This window comes from Mobula birostris, chromosome 6 (genome assembly GCF_030028105.1).
Source record: "Mobula birostris isolate sMobBir1 chromosome 6, sMobBir1.hap1, whole genome shotgun sequence".
NCBI lineage: Eukaryota > Metazoa > Chordata > Chondrichthyes > Myliobatiformes > Myliobatidae > Mobula > Mobula birostris.
This window is the reverse complement of record NC_092375.1, coordinates 45,467,021-45,489,180: the sequence shown is the minus strand read 5'-3', so window position 1 is coordinate 45,489,180 and position 22,160 is coordinate 45,467,021. Positions and strand designations below refer to the sequence as shown.

Below are 22,160 nucleotides of genomic sequence, written 5' to 3'. Positions count from 1 at the left end.
ACTTAACTGAATAGCCCAGTGAATCCCTTTTGAACTACTTCTATTTCTTTCTTCAATAAGGGGACCCTAGCTATGAACAATAGTTCAGTTGTGGCCTCAACACCTTATACACCTGTAATATACCTCTGCATTTCTCAACTCCAACTCCCTTGCAATAAAGATCAATGTATTATTTGCCTTTCTCAAAACCTGCTGCACCTGCCTGCTAATCTTCTGTGATTCATGCACGAAGAATACTTGCATCCCTCTGCACGCTGCTCATTTGTAATCTATATTTAGATGAGTCTGCCACTTAATTTCTCTTGGATATATTTGTGTGTATTTGGAACTCAAGCTGCTTCTACTACTAAAAGTGGTGTCACCTATTACGAATGTAGAAGAAATGTTGGATTTGTTGGAACCAAATTTAGAATGGTCTATTGATTAAAACTCATCAAAACTTTTGGCAGAGAGAAAGCCCATTCTCATTTACTCTGCAATTGCCTTCTACACTAACAAATATACTGTCAGACAGTAACCATGAGAGATTGCTTCCTTGAGTGCTTCACTTCTTATTAAAGTGAATTTTTACTTTCTCTTCACACTCTTCTTGAAGCAAATTTTACATTCTAATAGCTTCCAGGTAAAATGAGTTGTACTTAATTTCCCTTTTGCATTTAGAGTCAGTCATTATAGTCATTTGGCCCACTGAGTTCACTGATGTGGTGCAATGGTTGCATTCCCTGGTGTATCCCATGGCCCTGCAAATTTATTTCCAGTGAGTGCCAATTCAAACTCCTTGGTGCTGATAAATCAACAACTTCAAAGTTATGTTCTTAATTCTTGCCACAATATGCAAACGTTTCCTTTTTATCAACCCCATTGTTATTGCACTATCAATGGCTTTGCATTCTTTACAAAATCTCAGTTCAGTGGCAAGTTTCTATAAAGACTTAACACAACTTTTTCTGCTTTTAAAATGCTATACCTCCAGATACGAACCTTAATCCTTCATTTGTTTCCTCTTTTTTTAAAAAAGCCTTAAGGTCATTGGTCACATTTCTGCCAAAGGCAATGATTGCAAGTTCAACTCCCATATGGAAACTCCAAGCTGATACCATTGCTAGACTTTACAGTGTTGCTAGTGTTTCTCTGTATTGATGTATCAAACTCAAGTTTCTTCTGCCCTCCCTGGTGGATAGATCACAATGAAATACCTTTTGAAGAACAGCAATTTTAGCTGTCCGCTTAAAAGCTACTTATTAGGTATTAGTTAACACAATCATTTATGGGAGTTTGCTGGGCACAAATTGACAATTAGATTTCAAGTTGTCAGACATAGCACACGTATTTAATTGCCTGAGAGTATATTTAGAGAACGCTGTATTTGAGAAGTGCGCTATATAAACACTAGCTTTTCAATCTTGTAACGAGTTACACCAGCTTTAATGATACAAGTGTCTCAGATCCCGAGATATTCGTCGCACCGGTATCATTTTAATTACCTACGCAAGAACTCACGTGTATTTACATACCCACACGTTGAAATTCTTTCCAAGTTAACCGCTCCTTCAATAGTACTGCCCAAGTTAAATCTGCACAATCTTAAACCAGGAAACACACAGACACACAAGCAAAATTTTGTCCCGTGTGTCTCAATCAATGTTAACAATCTATTCACTGTATATTTCATTAGTGAGACATCTTTACTAAATCCAGGATTTGGCACAAATACCTATTTTTTTTCCATCCGGAAACAAATGCACACATTGTCACATCTCTTCTGACTCACGTTGTGGCAACCCACTTACATCCCAGTTGAGAAGTTGTCGTGACGATTTAAGCTTCAGGGGACGCTAGTGAACCCCGAAAAATCACGCAAGGGGCCGGAACCAGTAATTGTCAGACTATTCAGGTCACTTTAATTCAATTCCCTGACCTTTGAGATATGGTTGTTTCTACGTAACTTTCAGGGTAATGAGCTCTCGGAAACAGGCTGCTGAATTTCCAGTGAAGAATCCTCTGCCTCCCCTCCACTTGTCCGACACCTTCACCAGGACTTCAAGGCCTGCACCTTCCCTCCCTCTGCCTCTCCCTCACACCACCGACAACCGCCACCCCCCGCACCCCATCCTAGTCCCAGAAGGCCGTTGGAACCAACACCGTCCATCCTCGGCATCCAAACATCACCTTCACTTACCCCTTTCCCCATTTTTCCTTTGGAGTGCGATCAGACTATAAATAAAACTTTTAAAAAATTAAATAGGAAGGTGAAGCGGTCTGCCCCACGTGGCCCACTACTTTTAACGCCACCGGAACCGGATGAAAAGTGGCGAAAGCGCGGGTCGCCAGCTCTTAAATAATTTTACGCATAATAGTTCCGCCCACCGTCCCAGCTACAACCAATAGATATCCACAACCCCTCTGCCAATCATGATAGAAGTTGACTGACAGAGTTGTCCAATCAACTTTCAGTCTCTTGCCCAAGGCGAGGCGGAGGACTTGGTGATGTCTCTGTGTTGACCTTCGTGAGATTGTATCGTTGGCAAACACAGTTAAAAGTTATTTCACTAAGGGGTCAAGATTTTCTAAAGGCAATAAAGTTCATTTAACCTTAACTGCAGCTCAACTTATTCCAGTGGCTTCCAACCAAGCTGCGGGTTGGAGCTCTCACATTTTTAGAACATAAGACGATAATTGCATTGATTGGAATCTAAGAAGACGAATTAATAAACTGAGAGTTTAAAACTAAACTTGTATCTATGTGTCTTTACGCCACCTTGCAGTAAACCCATGGGTCATTCAAGAGAAAATTAGTGCTAATACCTAGTATAGTGAAGTCCTTCAAATGATTGTTGTATTTGTCAGCAATTCAGCAGGTACTTATTCAGAGTGGAAACAATTATATATACACATGATAGATACTGTGCGTACATAAGTATGATACATGTGCATATAGATATACTACGTAAACACAAGTATTTTAAGAAAAACTTTCTTGATACGTTGGTAATCGTCCTGCAAATTGAACCAGCCTAGAGAATAAATTCTTATGGAAATAATTGTCTTGGTTCGCCCTCTGCAGGAAAGAGGCCTTATTGGCTCTCGCATTTCCGAATCATTTAACAGCGATTGTGGTGTTATCAGTCCGGTACGACCAATAATTATCGCATTTAAGTAGTTCATTCATTGTTACAGGTGATCTGTAAAAAAAATTGACAGTTTGAAATCGAAATGAAATAGAGATTACCTGTGTCAGCATCGGGCAGTATCTGATGATTATTTAAAAATTTAGGAAATAAAAAGTTCAAAAGTTCGAAGCAAAATTTATTATCAGAGTAGGTACATGCCATCACATACAACCCTGAGATTCTTTTTTCCTGTGGGCATAGTCAGCCAGTCTATAGAATAGTAACTGAAAACAGAATCAAAGAAAACGCAAGAGCATGGAAGACAACAAATTGTGCAAATGCAATTATAAATAAGTAGCAATAAATAATGACAGGATGAAATAACGAAGAGAGGTCATTGGCTGTGGGAACATCTCAATAGATGAGTGCAGTTATCCTCTTTTGTTCAAGAGCCTGGTGGTTGAGGGGTAATAACTGTTATTGAACCTGGTGGTGCAAGTCCTGTGGCACCTGTACCTTTTACCTGATGGCAGCAGTGAGAAAAGGGCATGGCCTGGGTGGTGAGGATCTTTGATAATGGATACTGCTTTCCTATGACAGCGTTTCATGTTGATGTGCTCAATGGTTGGGAGGGCTTTACCTGTGAATAACAGGGCTGAATCCACTACCACTAGGATTTTCCACTCAAAGGCATTGGTGTTCCTATACCAGGCCCTGATGCAACCAGTCAGCCACTTCCCACCAGACATCTGTAGAAGTTTGTCAAGGTTTCTGATGACATGCCAAATCCCCTCAGACTCCTGAGGAAGGAGAAAAGGTTTCAGAAAGCAGTGAAACAATCTGCAGCAACCAAATGAGCTCATATTTAAAAATAAACAGAATTTCAATGTACCAACTCATCTGAAGTACTGTGTTTTGTCAGAAGGTTGGACATTCAGGCCGAGTTCTGAAAATTAGCAAACAAACTGGTTTAAACTTTGGTGCTTTGCTGTTGGCCAGTCGCAAGGACTTGCAAAATAGAAAGGGAACTGAACCAGGGGCATTACTGCAACTAGGGGCTTTAGATATAAGCAGAAACTCAATAGGTTGTGACCACTTAGCCTAGAGCGAAAGAGGCCGACCAATAACTGAGAGGAGACAGGGAGGCTTATAAAATTGTGAGTGGCATGTATAAATATCCTTGTGTTCTTAAATTGGCTGATCATAGTCCGCTCCTCAAGAAGGCATTGGTTTAAGGTGAGGGGGGAGATTTTCCTCCACACCGTAGGAACAAGCTCTCATAAGGAGTGGTAAGGGGGGGGGGTACATCTAAAAGGCATTTAGACCAGCAAATGAATAGGAAAGAGCTAGCGGGATATAGGCCAAATGCAGGCCCTGCAATCCTCACTTCACTGTATGTCTCGGTATCACATGCAGACAAAATCAAAGGGGCTGACGAATACAGGACTGAAGGTGTTATATTTGAGTGCACGCAGGATATGGAATAAGGTAAACTAATATTTATTTAAATTGGTCTAATTCAGGTAAGCACTGTTTAATGATTTTATCCATATGAACAGTATGTAAGTCAAGCTTTTCACTGTATCTTGCTACATGTGACAATAATAGAACAATACCACTCTGGACAGCATAGGCCTGTTTCTGTGCAGAACAACTCTGAATGGAAACATCCTGTAGATCTCCAGTAAAGGATGTAGAATATTAAAGTCAAGCTTAAAGTCATAGTACCCAAGAATAAATTTAAGTAAAAACCAAAGCAAATAAATTTATTATCAAAGTATGTATATGTTATCAAGAGATTCATAGATTCATTCTCTTGCATGTATTTACAGGATTGTACCTGTGGCCATTCCCCTCGATAAGAAGTAAAATGTTTTGGATAATGTTGAGGAGGACAACCTACCAGAGGGTGTGCAGTGACTGAGTCTGGAGCTATGGCTCAGAAGGGAATGGGGGAGAACAGGACTGCCATACTGATAGGGTAGACATGAGATTCTGTGGACATGATAGAGACACCAGGATGGTTTGCTGCCTCCCAGGTGCTGGGGTCAGGGATGTCTCAAATCAGTTAGTGTCACTCTAAAGGGTAAGCAGCCAGAAGCCTTGGTGCATATTGGCACCAATAACATGGTAGGAAAAGGGAGGAGGTCATGAAGAGAGAATTTAAGGAGCCAGGTGGAAAGCTGAAAAGCTGGACATCCAGGGCAATAATCTCTGGATAGCTGCCTGCACAACGCATCAGTGAGGGTAAGAATAGGATGCGAGGTGCAAAGGGACCTGGGAGTCTTCATGCAGAATCCCCTAAAGGTTAATTTGCAGATGGAGTCTGTGGTGAGGACGGCAAATACGATTGTACAATGTTAGCATTCATTTCTAGAGGACTAGAATATAAAAGCAAGGATGTACTGCCTCGGCTTTATAACGCACTGTTGAGTCCTCCCATGAAGTATTGTGAGCAGTTTGGGGCTCCTTAACTAGGAAAAGGATGTGCTGAAACTGGAGAGGGTTCAAAGGAGGTTCATGAAAATGATTTTGAGAATAAATGGCTTACCATATGAGGAGAGTTTGAGTCCGGGGCTGTACTTACTGGAGTTTAGAAGAATGATGGAGGATCTCATTAAAACTTATCAAATGTTGAAAGGCTTTGATAGGGTGGATATGGGAGAGTCTAGGACTGGAGGACACAACCTCAGAATAGAGGGACATCCATTTAGAATGGAGGTGAGAAGGAATTTCTTCAGTCAGAGGGTGGTTAATCTGTGGAATTTTGTTGCCATAGGCAGCTGTGGAGGCCAGGCCATTGGTTCTATTTAAGGCAGAGCTTGATAGGTCCTGGATTAGTCAGGGTGTGAAAAGTAATGGGGAGAAGGCAGAAGAATAGAGTTGAGTAGGAAATGGATCAGCCGTGATGAAATGGTGAAGCAGACTCGAGGGGCCAAATGGCCTAATTCTGCTCCTATGTCTTATGGTTTTATTGTCTAATAAAGGAATACAATAGAATGTATGAAAACAAAGACTGACAATCAATGTGCAAAGGAAGACAAATTGTGCAAATAATTTTAAAAAATGAATAATTCTGTCAAAGTCAAAAGTAAAAGTAAAGTTTATTATCAGGGTGCATACATGTCACCACATACAACCCTGAGATTGTTTTTCTGTGGGCATTCTTAACAAATCTATAGAACTGTAACTGTAAACAGGATCAGTGGACAGCAAACTGTGCAAATGCAGATATAAATAAATAATGTGCATTAAATAACAAGATAAGAGTCCTTAAGTGAGTGTAGTTATCCCCTTTTGTTCATGAGCCTGATGGTTAGGGGTAGTAATTGTTCTTGAACCTGGTGGTGTGAGTCCTGAGGCTCCTGTACCTTCTACCTGATGGCAGCAGCAAGAAAAGAGCATGGCCTGGGTGGTGAGGATTTTTGATTATAGATTCTACTTTCCTCCTACAACGTTTCATGTAGATGTGCACAATGGTTGGAAGGGCTTTACCTTGATGTACTGGACTGAAACCACTACCTTTCGTAGGATTTTCCGCACAAGTGTGTTGGAGTTTTCATACTGGCCATAATGCAGCCATTCAGAGCACTTTCCACCACGTCTGTAGAAGTTGTCAATGTTTTTGATGACATGCCACATCGCCGCAGACTCCTGAGGAAGTAGAGGCACTGAGACCTTGAGTTGCAGAGTTCGTGAAAGTTTTTTCACTAATCAGATATGACTAGTGTCACTAATTGCTCACCAAATATGACACAAATCACAGTAGAGGAGTTCTCAAAGGAAAAAAATAATCAAAAAATATGGCTGTTGAAAACTGAAATAAAAACGGAAGACAGTGGAAAGAACAACAGAGTTAATGTTTCCTGCTGAGGACAGCCTGTCAGAAGAGGGAAAGAGAGAAAAGTTAACAGATAACCACGGAGGGGGAGGGATGAATAGGAGAGAGTGGATATCTCTGATAAGGCAGGGGAGGGCTGCCACTGTGACAGTCACAAAATATATTCTAATTACACTCAGATTGTACATCCTTATATTGAGTTGGCCACTGAAATATGCCTCCATCTTACATTAGTCTGAGGATGCCATGTAAGCTATAATTCTAACCAGAGGGTCCACAACAGAGTGATTTCAGTGAAGACCGGTTCAAAGTTCAAAAAGTTCCGAGTAAATTTATTATCAAAGTACGTATATGTTACCTTTCTCATTTGTTATGGAATCTGTGGCTCCCAAAATGGCCTCATTGATCATCTCTGAACCTACAGAAATCTAAATTCTAGTTTCAGAAAAATTGAAATAAAAGCAAAAGATACTGTAAACACTTAGCAACTGATAGAACAACTGAGTTAATGTTACATCCAGAAGACTGTCAGAAATGGGAAAGAGTAAAAGAGTTGTCTCTGATCTCAAGGGATCGCCTCAGGAGGAAAAAAGTGGTTCATCTTTGTAGAAAGTCAGTTCGTGGAAAATATGTTTTCTTTAGCAAGACATAAAGCAACCCCTGGATCTGGAAAGTTGTTTATTTATTCTAGCAGATGTGTTTATTTTTCCAGCTGGATTCTTCAAAAGGGATTAATGATCTGAGACTGGAATTAAGGATATCTCTGCTGCTGAGATTGTGGATAATTCTCTGACAGCTGTCTGAAATCTCTTATTTGTTGTAATGCTGGTATTTATAAAACAAAATTATCAATAACTGCCTGATCTTACTCCCTTCCAAAAGTACCTTTATAAAAATGGCCACTTACTAACAAGACAGAAACAAAGGAAACATGATGATTTTTTTTACGCAAACACGAGGAATTCTGCAGATGCTGGAAATTCAAGCAACACATCAAAGTTGCTGCCTGGTCTGCTGCGTTCACCAGCAACTTTGATGTGTGTTGCCTGATGATTTTTTTCATTATGTGTCCTTCCATTCCTGTACTGTTACTAAGCACAAAGCCTGGAAGTGTACTAGGGGACTCTGAGTGATTCTTCACCAAAACCTGGGATCAAAGTGTAACCAAACTTTGAAAATTCAGCTACAAAAGTTTTAAAGTTCAAAGTAAATTCATTATCCAAGTACATTCAGTATATGCCACCAGATACAACCTTAAGGTTCATTACCTTGCAAACACACACACACACACACACACACACACACACACACACACACACAGTAAATACAGGAAACACAACAGAATCAATGAAAGACTGCATCCAACAGGATGGGCAAACAACCAGTGTGCAAAAGACAACAAACTGTGCAAATACAACAAGTATACTGTAATACAATTAATACTATATTCTGCCATCATAGCTGACCTATCAAAATGAACCACCTCACACTTATCTGGGTTGAACTCCATCTGCTGCTTCTCATCCAAGTTTTGCATCCTATCGGTGTCCTGCTGTAACCTCTGACAGCCCTCCACACTATCCACAACACCCCCAACCTTTGTCTCATCAGCAAATTTACTAACCCATCCCTCCACTTCCTCATCCAGGTCATTTATAAAAATCACGAAGAGAAAGGGTCCCAGAACAGATCCCTGAGACACACCACTAGTCACTGACCTCCATGCAGAATATGACCCGTATACAACCACTCTTTCCCTTCTGTGGGCAGCCAATTCTGGATCCACAAAGCAAGGTCCCCTTGGGTCCCATGCCTCCTTACTTTCTCAATAAAGGGAAAACTTTTGACAGAATTTACTTCAAGGCTTAAGAAAATCTGCAGAACAGAGCTCAACAGTAAAAGTGTTACAAAAGCAATAATCACTTTTATTTTGGCATAATACCTTGGTCCAAAACTGATCTGGAAAATTTGCAAAGAAAAATAAGTACTGAAATGACAAATTTTAGAAATGACATGGTGTCATCAAAAATTTGAATATGGCATTGGAGCTGTGCTAAGGCCTCACAGTCATAAGTATAAAGTGAGTAGAGCAGGGGACTAAGCACACAGCCGTGTGGTGCACATGTCTGGTGAGATGTACAGCATGTAATTTGATTGTAATTTACTTTGAACTTTGAACTTAGGTGATTGTGGAAGATATTTGTTGTTAACCTGAATTGACTAGAGTCTGCAAGTGAGGAAATTGAGGATCCATTTGCACAAGGGAGTATTCAGGCCTCGGTCTTGAAGCTTATTGATTGGTTTTGGAGGGATGAGAGTGCATTTGCTGTTGACCTGTCACAACAGTAGGCAAATTGAAGTAGATCCAAGTCGCTTCTCAGGCAGGAGTTGATATGTTTCATCACCGACCCCTCAAAGCACTTCATCACAGTAGGTATAGGTGATACTGGATGATAGTCATTGAGGCAGATTACCCTGTTCTTCTTAAGTACCGATGTAATTGAATGCTGCTTGAAGACTGCTGAAGCGAGAGGTTAAGGATATTAGTGTATACTCCAGGCAGATGTCAGCACAGGTCTTTAGTACTCAGATAGATATCCAGGCTGGGCCAGATGCTTTCTGTGGGTTAACCCTTTAGAAGGATGCTCTGATGTTGGTCTCAGAGACAGAAATTACAGGGTCATCGGGCTCTCTGGGAGTTCGTGAAGGTGTCTCCATATTTTGACGGTCAAAGCAGGCATAAAAGGCATTGAGATCATCTGGGAGTGAAACCTTGTTGTCACCTATGTCATTTGGTTTTGCTTTGTAGGAGGTGTTAGCATTTAAGCCCTGCCACAACTTTCAAGGATCTCAAGCATCCTTTAGTGATTTGAGCTTGGTCTAGAATTGGCATTTTGCAAGAGAGATGGCTTTCCGGAGATTGTACCTGCACCTCTTGTATTTGGTTGCCAAACTTGGTTTAATTTATGCTGTACCTTTTTTAGATATTCAGTTGCTCCAAATTTGATATCTTGACACATTAGAACTAATTAGAGCTGCTAAAAATGTATTTTGGCAGGTGAATCAGTAAGGACAAGATAATTGCCACAATCTCAATGGTGAGTTGTGATCTACTAACCCAACATCTCAGGCATTTAAACCTGCAGTTTGTACTGGGACAAGCTTAGAAGACATATTTAGACAGTGCATGTGACAGCGAGAGCAAACAGAATAAAAACTTTTCTGCAGCCTAACTTGTGGGAATTGTACTCTTCATACTATTAAAAATCCATTATATCACAATGCCATTTATGAATAAAACTATTTTTAATGTTTGAAGCTTAAGGATGTTATGATGTTCAATGATTTTTTTGGAATCAAATACATTTGGTAAACAATAGTAAACTAAAATATATACAATAAGCTGATTTCAACACAGGCAAAGATGCGTGCTTTAGCTTACTGCATAAATTTGTTGATGACACCATTGTTATTGGTAGAATCTCAGATGTTGACAAGTTGGCTTACAAGAGTAGGATAGATCAGCAGGATGAGAAACTTCATACCAATAATTCACACTCAACATCAGCAAGACCAAGAAACTGACTGTGGACTTTAGGAAGGGGAAGTCAGGAGAACACTCACTAATCTTCATTGAGGAATCAGTGTTGAAAAGAATGAGCAGCTTCAAGTTCCTTGGCATAAGCAGGTACACTAGTGAAATTTAAGAGACTACTAGACAGGTATATAGAAGAATTTAAGATGGTGGGTTATATGGGACGCAGGGTTTAAGGGTCGGCACAACATTGTGGGCCGAAGGGCCTGTACTGTGCTGTACTATTCTATAAGGATTTCAGAGGATCTATCCTGAGGTGAATATGGCAAAGCAATCACAAAGAAGGCACTTCATTTGGTGTTTGAGGAGATTTGATATGTCACCAAAGACTCTTACAATTTTTTATAGATATACGGTAGAGAGCATTCTGATTGGTTGCATTAGAGCCTGACATGAATGCTCTAGTGCACATGATTGTAAGAGGCTAGAGAGAGTTATAGACTCATTCATCTGCATCATGGGTGCAACCACGCCTGCATTGAGGACATCTTCAAGAACCAGTGGGTGGCATCCGATATTATGAACTCTCACCCTCCAGGATAGGCCCCCTTCCCATCCCTACAATCAGGGAGGAGGTGCAGGAGCCTGAACACCCACACACAATGTTTTGGGAATAGCTTCTTCCCCTCCGCCGTCAGATTCTGAATGGTCCATGAACAATACCTCATTATTCTTTTTTTTACATCATTTATTTTTATAGTTTTTTAAATTTTATGTCTTTATGCTGTACTGCTGCCAGAAAACAACACATTTCATATCACATGCTAGTGAAAATAAACCAGATTCTGATTCTGAATTCAGAATATGAACACACCGTGATTGCATTCTGATCCAGCCATGATAATTCCTACGCATTACTTTTTAATAGATATTATTGGTCCAAACATTGCATTCATGTTTTTCAGTGGGGAAGAAAAATTGTTATAGAAGTAACACAAAGCTAACAATATTCCATATTAGAACAAAAATACAAGAAAATAGGGGCAGGCCACTTGGCTCCTCAAGCACGCCCAACAATGCAATATGATCATGGCCTCAACTCTTTTTCTAAATCAGTTCCCCATAATCCCAAACTCTTTGATCTAGTTCATCTTAAATATATCCAATGATCCGACCTCCATCATCTTCAGAGACAGCGTGTTCCAGAGATTCACTACAGTCTGAACTAAAATAATTCCACATGCCTTGGTTTTAAATGACCAGCGCCTTTCTTTGCAGGTATGGGATTCTTGCTTGCAACTCTCACTCTAGTAGGAGCATCTCAACCTCTACTCTGTTAAATCAAATAGGATCTTATATTTAAATTATGTCACCATTCATTCTGCTAAACCCCAAGAAATACAAATCCAAACCACCAAGATCTCATTGAAATCTATTGAATAATGAAAAGGTTAGATAAAGTGGAGAGGATGTTTCCAATAGTGAGGGAGTCGAGTACCAGAGGGCACACTCAGAATAGAAGGATGTCTCAATAGAACAGAGTTGAGGAGGTACTTCTTTAGCCAGAGCATGGCGAATCTGTGGAATTCATCGACACAGACAGCTATAATTAAAGCTGAGGTTGATAGGTGCTTAATTAGTGGGGCCGTCAAAGGTTGTGGGGAGAAGGCAGGAAGGAGGGGCTGAGAGAGAAAATAAATCAGCTATGATTGAATCGTGGAGCAGACTGAATGGCCTGATTTGAATCCTATGCTTTCTGGCTTTATGGTCTATTATGTATTGCTTGCCGAGAAGATAGGAACAAAGCAGTTCAGCATTGAAATTCCTGGAATGTCAAGATGTTGTACTTGTGTGATAAACATACTCTAAACTTGACAGGAATTTAGGGCTTGTCCACTCAGTCAATGTAAAATTTTAACAGCATGATAATAACTATGATTAGAGCAGCTTCTTTAAACTGAAAAGTTTCTGTTGATTTTTTTTTCCTGATTTAATTTAAAGTTGGATGTTTAGTTCTTGAAAAAAAATTTTCCTCTTGATCTGATTATTTCTTTCTATTCCTTTAAATAATTTGAAACCATATTCAGTATAATAATTGACAATTTGATATTAGAAACAAAATCCAGTCTGTTGGATCATGACCTTCTGATCGGTAAGTTTCAACACCTCATTTTTCTTATCGTATAAATGAGCTCCTGAAGTTGTAATTGTAACAAGTAAATGAAAGACAGGACATTACAGATTTTCTGAACCAAAATCAGAAAGTGTTAGAAAAGCTTTGCAAGTCAGGCAGCATTTATGTAAAGAGAAACAGTTAATGTTTTGAATCTGATCTCACACACACACACACACACACACACACACACACACACACTCTCTCTCTCTCTCTCTCTCCCCCTCCCCCTCCCCTCCCTCTTCCCCTGCTCCCACTCTCCCTCTTGCCCTTCCTCTCCCCCTCCCCCCTCTCTCTTTCCACAGTCCACAGATGATGCATAATTAGCTGAGTTTTACCAGCATTTTCTGTTTTAGGTGATAAATTTCATAACGTGCTGGGCACGCCTTTCATCTCAGTTTCAGAAAATGGGCTTTTCCTTACTAGTGGATATATTTCATTCTTATGACATTTCCTTTTGTTTCTGATTTTTCTCTATTATAGAAGTTCTTTTTCAAAACATGACTCCTTCATCCCCTCCTTCCCCACGATGACAATCAGAATTAAAACTTGACAGTGATGTTATTTTATTTCAGAAAGGCAGGTCACAGAAGTTGCAACAATTAAAACCAACTAAGACTGCTTTGAGCAATTTGTACCTACACAGAACTAAACCACTGAGTCACAGTACAGTTACAACATAGAGGAACTTAAACACGAGGAAATCTGCAGATGCTGGAAATTCAAGCAACACACATAAAAGTTGCTGGTGAACGCAGCAGGCCAGGCAGCATCTCTAGGAAGAGGTACAGTTAACGTTTCGGGCTGAGACCCTTCGTCAGGACTAACTGAAATAAGAGATAGTAAGAGATTTGAAAGTGGGAGGGGGCGGGGGAGATCCAAAATGATAGGAGAAGACAGGAGGGAGAGGGATGGAGCCAAGAGCTGGACAGGTGATTGGCAAAAGGGATATGAGAGGATCATGGAATGGGAAGCCTAGGGAGAGAGAAAGGGGGAGGGGAGAATCCCAAAGGATGGGTAAGGTGTATAGTGAGAGGGACAGGGGGAGAAAAAGGAGAGAGAGAAAAAGAATGTGTGTACACAAATAAATAAATAATGGTTGGGGTGCGAGGGGGAGGTGGGGCATAAGCAGAAGTTTGAGAAGTCAATGTTCATGCCATCAGGTTGGAGGCTACCCAGACGGAATATAAGGTGTTGTTCCTCCAACCTGAGTGTGGCTTCATCTTTACAGTAGAGGAGGCCAAGGATAGACATATCAGAATGGGAATGGGTCGTGGAATTAAAATATGTGGCCACTGGGAGATCCTGCCTTCTCCAGCGGACAGAACGTAGGTGTTCAGCAAAATGATCTCCCAGCCTGCGTCAGGTCTCGCCAGTGTATAGAAGGCCACATCGGGAGCACCGGACGCAGTATATCACCCCAGTCGACTCACAGGTGAAGTGTCGCCTCACCAGGAAGGGCTGTCTGGGGCCCTGAATGGTAGTGAGGGAGGAAGTGTAAGGGCATGTGTAGCACTTGTTCTGCTTACAAGGATAAGTGCCGGGAGGGAGATCGGTGGGGAGGGATGAGGGGGACGAATGAACAAGGGAGTCGCGTAGGGAGCGATCCCTGCAGAAAGCGGGGCGGGGGGGAGGGAAAGATGTGCTGAGTGGTGGGATCTCGTTGGAGGTGGTGGAAGTTACGGAGAATAATATGTTGGACCCGGAGGCTGGTGGGGTGGTAGGTGAGGACAAGGGGAACCCTATTCCTAGTGGGGTGGCGGGAGGATGGAGTGAGAGCAGATGTGTGTGAAATGGGGGAGATGCCCCACCTCTCCCTCGTACCCCATCCATTATTCATTTATTTATATACACACATTCTTTTTCTCTCTCCTTTTTCTCCCTCTGTTCCTCTCACTATACCCCTTGCCCATCCTCTGGGTTCCCCCCTTCCCTTTTCTTTCTCCCTAGGCCTCCCGTCTCATGATCCTCTCATATCCCTTTTGCCAATCAACTTTCCAGCTCTTAGCTCCATCCCTTCCCCCTCCTGTCTTCTCCCATCATTTTGGATCTCCCCCTTTCGCTTCCCACTTTCAAATCTCTTACTAGTTCTTCTTTCAGTTAGTCCTGATGAAGGGTCTCGGCCCGAAATGTCGACAGTACCTCTTCCTATGGAGGAACTTAATTGGCTTATCAAGTCCAAGCTGCTCTGTATTAGAGGGATCTAGCTAAACCCAGTCCTCCAGTCTCTGACCATAGGCCAACAATCTCTTTCTTTCCAGATTAAATTAAATTAATTTCTGGATTCAGCTTCCTTTCAAAATGCTACAAATTGAATGCACTTCTGTCTGTAATAAGTTTCTACGTTCTCCCCGTGCCCATGTGGGTTTCCTCCGGGTACTCCAGTTTCCTCCCACATTCTGATGATGCAGGTTAATTGGTCACATAGGTGCAATTGGGCAGCGCGAACCTGTTGGGCCAGAAGGACATGATATTGTGCTGTGTCTCTAAATAAAACAAATGAGTGAAATAGTCTCTGTGTGTATCTTTGTGGTCTTCTGCTGTACAGCCCATCCCTATCTCAATATTCGATGCATTGTACATTCAGAGATCCTCTGCTGCACATCACCGTTGTAACGCCTGGTTATTTGAGTTACTGTCGCCTTCCTGTTGGCTTGAACAAGTCTGGCCATTCTCCTCTGACCTCCCTCAAGGTATTCTCACCCACAGAACTGTTTCTCGCAACATTCTCTGTAACGTCTTAGAAACTGTTACCAATGAAAATCCCAGGAGATCAGCATTTTCTGAGATATTCAAACCCAGTCCATCTGGCACCAACAGTTATTCCACGGTCTAAGTCACTTAGCTCACATTTCCTCCCCATTCTGATGTTTGGTCTGAACAACAACTGAAAATCTTGACCATGTCTGCATGCTTTTGTGCATTGAGTTGCTGCCACATGATTGGCTGATTAGATATTTGCATTAATGAGTGAGTGACTGGTGTACCTAATAAAGTGTACATCTATCAATACATCCCAGATCATGACTTTTTACCAAGATCAAAAGAATCCTCACCTTTTGGTTCTTCTGGCAACTTTTGTCACATCATCAGTTCAGCAGTTGAAATACCCTCCATCTATTCTCTGAGCTACCTATCAGGTGTTCTCCCAAATTCCTCTGCTCCAAGGAGTATTGTTTCTTCCAGCTCTGCGTGTAAGGGATAGAGTCACAGAGTGTTAGGACATGGAGCATGTGTGCAGTCCCTTCAGCCTCTTGTACCTAGTGTGATCCGGATGTCCAGCCGGCTAGTCCCAGTTCCTGCATACAGTCTATATCCCTCTAAACCCCACTTCTCCATGTGCCCAAACAAGTACCTCTTAAATGGAACTATTGTACCTGCCTTAACCACTTCCTCTGGCAGCTCATTCCATGTACTCACCATCCTCTGCGTAAAAAAAGCTTTTCCTCAGGTCTCTTTTACATCTTTCCCTTCTCACCCTAAATCTACTATATGTCCCCTCGTTTTAGACTCCTCTAGCCTGGAGAAAAAACTGTGTCCATCCACTTTACCCATGCCTCCCATAAATTTAATCATTTCTGTAAGGCCATGCTTCATTCTCCAAACCTCTCCCTATCATTCAGGCCCTCTAGTCTTGGCAGTACCCTCTTAAAACATTTATTCATTCTTTCCAGTTTAACCACATCTTTCCTAGACCAAGGTGACCAAAACGGTGCACAGTACTCCAAGGGTGGCCCCAGCAAAGGCTTATACAACTGCAACATAATGTCCCAACAAGTATTACTCAATGCCCTGACTAATGAATGCCAGTGTGCTAAATGCCTTTTTCATCACCCCGTCTACCTGTGATGCCGATGACAGACTTTAGTTAAATTATTTCCTTCTGCAGATTCTCGAGGATTTATATTAAGTTGAACATCAACTGCAGGTGGAACTGTCGGTGAAAAATGTGCTTTGGTCTGCTCAGAGCCCATTGGTCTTCCTGTGAATGATAGCAACCTGGTATGTGGTGAGGTCCAGAACTATATGCTGAGAGGTATATTGAAGCCTGATGCGGTCATTGCAGATGCACTGTGGAGAAAGGCCACAGTTTCAGCCCTCCTTTAGTATTTCAGTAACATTTTATTAATATGTTAAATATATTGTTTGATTAATCTGTTTACATAATTCATTATGGGTTATATGTGAATGACATCCGTCATTACACCACCGTGTCATAAAGTGCGTGCCTCACTAAAAAAGAGAAGCCGAACGTGCATGAGTTATCCACGGCTCCTGTGTTTCAATTAGTTTTTTTCAATTTATTTTTATTTTAAATTTAACTTTTCAATTTGTCTTATGCTTAGGAGTTATAAAACATAACACCTCCCATCACAGCACAATAAGGGGCTGAAGCCTACACAAAATCCTCACAATGCTGAAGCAATGCAAATTTTGTACATAGTGAGTTGAAGTTCAGGGCACTGATAGAGAGGTTAGTAGCATGGCATCAATGACAACAACCTTTCCCTCAAACTGTAGGAAGCAGGGTGGTGCATTTGCATCAATGGTGCTGAGGTGGAGATGGTTGAGAGCTTCAAGTTCCATCATCAGTAGCTTATTCTGCTCCACAAGTAGATGCCATGACCAAGAAAGCATGCTAGTGCCTCTGCTTCCTCAAGGAGCTAAGGAAATTCGGCATATTCCTGTTGACCCTAACCAACATTTGTAAATGCACCATAGAAACCATCTGACCTGGATACATCACAGCTTGTTACAACTGTTCTGCCCAAAACTGCAAGAAACTGCACCAAGCTGTGGATCCATCTCAGTATGTTACAGAGAAGCAGCCTTTCCGCCAGGGACTCTGTCTACACTTTTCACTGTCTCAGTAAAGCAGCCAACATAATCAAAGGCCCCTACCACCCTGTCACCACCGCACTCCCTAACAGTCTCTCTCTCCCCCCCCCCAACTAGGCAGAAGATATAAAAGCCTGAAGGCATATATAATCAGGCTCAAAAAGAGCTTTTATCCCACTCTTATAAGACTATTGAAAGGACCTTTGGTATGATAAAATGGATCCTCGACCTCACAATCTACCTTGTGATGGCCTTGCATCTGCTTACTCTGAACTTCCTCTGGAACTGGTACATGGTATTCTGCATTGTTGTTGCTTTTCCCCTTTGCTACCTTGATGAACTCTTGTGGTGAAGTAATCTGTACAGATGGCATGCAGAACGAAGTTTTTCACTATACCTCAGTTCATGTAACAATAATAAACAAATTTCTAAATAAATGGATGGACATACCTCGTACTGTATATGGTATGTACACATAGGTATTTTGTGGTTTCTCAAATTTTAAAATAGCATGAATAGACAGTAGAGCAGTTAGTTCCTTAGGAAACAAAGTGGAAGCGAACAAGACTGTAAGACCATAAGACATAGGAGCAGAATTAGGCCATTCGGCCCATCAAGTCTGCTCTGCTATTTCATCATAGCTGATCCATTTTCCCTCTCAGCCCCATTCTTTTGCTTTCTCGCCATAATCTTTCACTCCCTGATTGATCAAGAACCTTTCAACCTCCACATTTAATACATTCTATGACCTGGCCTCCACAGCTGCCTGTGGCAATGAATTCCACAGATCCATCAACCTCTGGCTAAAGCAATTCCTCCTTATCTCTGTTCTAAACAGTCAACCCTAGATCCAGGTGTTCCCAACCTGGAGTTGATGGACCCCTTGCTAAATGGTATTGGTCCATGGCATAAAAAAAGATTGGGAACCCCTGCTTTATTCTGAAGCTGTGCCCTCTGTCCCTAGGCTCCTGCACTATAAGACACAGCCTCTCCACATGTACTCTGTCTAGACCATTCAACATTCGATAGGTTTCAATGAAACCTTCAAAATTCCAGTGAGCACAGGCCCAGAGCCATCAAACACTCCTCATACGCTAACCCTTTCATTCTGGTAATCATTCTCATAAACCGCCTCTTCAATGTCAGCATGTCCTTTCTTCGACATGGGGCCCAAAGCTACTCACAATACTCCATGTGAGGCTTTACCAGTGCCTTAAAATGCCTCAGCATTACATCCTTGCTTTTATATTCTAGTCCTCTCAAATTGAATGCTAACATTGCATTTGCCTTCCTTACCACCAACTCGACTTGCAAGTTAACCTTTAGGAAATCCAAGTCCCTTTGCACCTCAGATTTTTGAATTTCCTCCTCTTTAGAAAATAGTATACGCTATTCTACCAAAGAGCATGGCTATACATATACCAACACTATATTTCATCTACTACTTCTTTGCCCATCATGTGTATCTAAATCCTTCTACAGCCTCCCTGGTTCTTCAACTTTATCTGCCACTCCACCTGTCTTTGTATTGTCCACAAACTTGGCCACATGCCATAAACTTCGTCTTCCGATTCATTGACTTCTAATATAAAAAGTAATGGTCCCAACACTGACCCCTGGGGAACACTACTAGTCACTGGCAGCCAACCAGAAATGAAAGAGGGCCTGTTCTGCATCAGAAAACAGCTTATCAACTGGAATACAAGGGAAGACTTGCAAGAATAAACATAAATCATGAGTAAGTACCATTAAATAATGATCTACTGTAAATATAGAGAAAATGTTATGAAATAAAGGGGCAGGGAAGTCTCAAAGGAGTTAGCCATTGGAAGATCTGTCTGTACAACAATTGTAATCTTTGTGGTAAACAGCCAGGAGGAAAGTGGCAGAGTTGGAAGGCCAAGTCAGGTGATGAGATAAATCCAAATAGGTGGTTTCTGTTTGTAGGGACTTGTCATAGATACTGTACGAGTGAAAGCTGCTCTGTACATGCAGATGTCTGATGCTTATCTGCTGTGTCATAAGAATCAACCGAGGGCAGAAATATTGTTGTAATGGTAGAGGTATTGGGCATGTAGAATCCTGGGCTGCTTTCTTTGCTTTGAAGAAAAATATTATTAAAAATGTCAACAGCAGTTCTTTCTGGATATTTCTGTTCAATTCTTATTTGTCATTATGAAGCCAGTCAGATCCCAGTAAGGAGAAATGTTTATTAGAACCTGGAATCAACATAATTCATGGAAGTATCCTGAAAGTAAAAGATTAGCATTGATTTTATTTTTAAAAAAGCAATAATAAGGAACTGAATGTTCCACTCCAGCTCCTGTTGCTTATGTTCCCTGCCCGTTGAGTTGAAGAACAAATAACTGAAACCTCTCCTCCGATTATGGGATTTGGGCGACCTATGTATTGCACCAAAGAGCAGCAAACTGAAAAGTAGCAGAGATTAGCAGCGGCTGATCCTGAGGCTAGGATCCTGACCTTCAACGTATTCCAGGCATAACTGTATTTGAGATCACAGGAAGGTCACGGATTCCGGATAGGATAAAGAACGCGGTCAAGATGGGATGGATTACAGTCGGAAGTTCCCACCTGCTTCAGAAAAAGATCGATCATACAGACGCCCAAGGAAAGGAGAGTGAGCTGCCGCAATGGGAATTGCCCAGTAACACTCACATCCGCTGTAATGTGTTGCACTGTACTGGCGCCCGAAAGGCACGGTCGCATAGCGACAGGCACAACACCATTGCAGCTTGCCGCATCAGAGTACTGTTCTGCTGCCGTCGCTAATGAATTCGTACTTCCTCCCTGTGAACACGTGGGCTTCCTTCGAGTACTCCAGTTTCTTCCCACATTCCAAAGACATACCAGTTAGTAGGTTAACTGGTGATTGCAAATTGTCCTGTGATTAGGCTAGGGTTAAATTGAAGGGTTGCTGGACAGTGAGGCTCGTTAGGCCGGAAGGGCCTGTTCTGTGCTCTATCTCTAAATCAATCAAACCAACAAATAAATAAAACACATTTCACATATATCAATGATAATAAACTTGATTCCGATACTGACTCAAGCATTGGCCCATTAAATAATATAACATAAATAAGAATTGGAAACATAAAGAAGAACTGTTATTTCTCAGACCAGTGAGGTTGAAAACTTCACGTAGGTATATTTTGCCTACTGTACTATGCTGGTTTGAGTTATGCCAAGAAAAAGACGTAAAGAAGACCCAAGAATCCCAAAAAGATTCAGTTGAATTTCCCGGTTCCTCAAATGCTCTCTGATGCACATAATCATTTGCATGGTGGCATGCTGCTTTTCTTTAAAGTGGTATCATGCAGGCTCAACTTCAGTTTAAATATCCCATCCAAAAGGTAGTATCTCAAACTGCGTAGTATGCTACATTGGAATGGTCACTAAACTTGAAAGCGCAGGTTATCTGGCCAATACTCCAATGCAGCATATAGGCTGTTTCAATGCTTATCTTAAAAGCAGGTCAGCTTTATAATTAATAATACGGTGTCATTAATTAACAGATAACTTATTCTCACAATGATTTTTAAATGATCACCGAGAAAATACTGGTTGCATTAGCAAATTAACCTAGTAACCAACATACCTTTGGGATAAGGGAGGAAACCGGAGCGCCCAGGGAAACTCTCGTGAGTACACGGGAGGTGTGGAAACTCAACACACACAGCACCGGTGTGATTGTCGGTTCACTCACTCTCTGCTGAGCCATTGGGCAACCAATGCAGTGAGGATTTTATTAGTTTGTACATTAAAGGCTCTATAGAGCAAAGACCTGGGAGAAAGAAGACATGATAAAAATGACAAAAAATAAACATATTTAGGTGTGCCACAGTTAATTCAGTCAGTAATATTCTTGCACGCACTGGAACATTGTTGGTTAATGCCCCATTTTTACTCTATTGCAGGGTTTCCTAACCTGTGGTCCAAAGATCCCTTGCTTAATGGTATTGGTTCATGGCATAAAAAAAAGTTGGGACCCCCTGCTCTGTTGGTAGGTGTACAAAATTCGTAGCTGTCGAACACTTGTACGGCTCCAAGGGAATGAATGTTGTGCTACTGGATGTGTTTTGAATGAAGTATTAAACACTTTGGAAGGACAAACTCCAAGGCAGAGTACAAAGTAAATGGCAGGATACTTGGTAGTGTGGAGGAGCAGAGGGATCTCGGGGTACATGTCCACAGATCCCTGGAAGTTGCCTCACAGGTGGATAGGGTAGTTAAGAAAGCTTATGGGGTGTTAGCTTTCATAAGTGGAGGGATAGAGTTTAAGAGTCGCGATGTAATGATGCAGCTCTATAAAGCTTTGGTTAGGCCACACTTGGAGTACTGTGTTCAGTTCTGGTCGCCTCACTATAGGAAGGATGTGGAAGCATTGGAAAAGGTACAGAGGAGATTTACCAGGATGCTGCCTGGTTTAGAAAATATGCATTATGATCAGAGATTAAGGGAGCTAGGGCTTTACTCTTTGGGGAGAAGGAGGATGAGAGGAGACATGATAGAGGTGTACAAGATAATAAGAGGAATAGATAGAGTGGACAGCCAGCGCCTCTTCCCCAGGGCACCACTGCTCAATACAAGAGGACATGGCTTTAAGGTAAGGGGAATATTAGAAGAAGGTTTTTTACTCAGAGA

The 22,160-nt window shown here is 41.5% G+C and overlaps 1 protein-coding gene across 2 annotated transcripts in view; it reads right to left on the bottom strand.

Annotated features, from left to right (window-relative positions):
- LOC140199013 (sodium/potassium-transporting ATPase subunit alpha) overlaps nucleotides 1-2,317 on the bottom strand; it is a 51,238-nt gene extending 48,921 nt beyond the window's left edge. Inside the window, exon 1 of one of the 2 annotated variants that reach the window (XM_072260391.1) lies at nucleotides 2,180-2,317. In XM_072260391.1, the coding sequence (XP_072116492.1) occupies nucleotides 2,180-2,191 (12 nt within the window). In that variant the 5' untranslated portion in view covers nucleotides 2,192-2,317. Of the gene's footprint in view, nucleotides 1-981; nucleotides 999-2,179 lie in introns of those variants that run through there. The other variant, XM_072260390.1, reaches the window with a different exon arrangement.
- Between the last annotated feature and the right edge of the window lie 19,843 nt (nucleotides 2,318-22,160).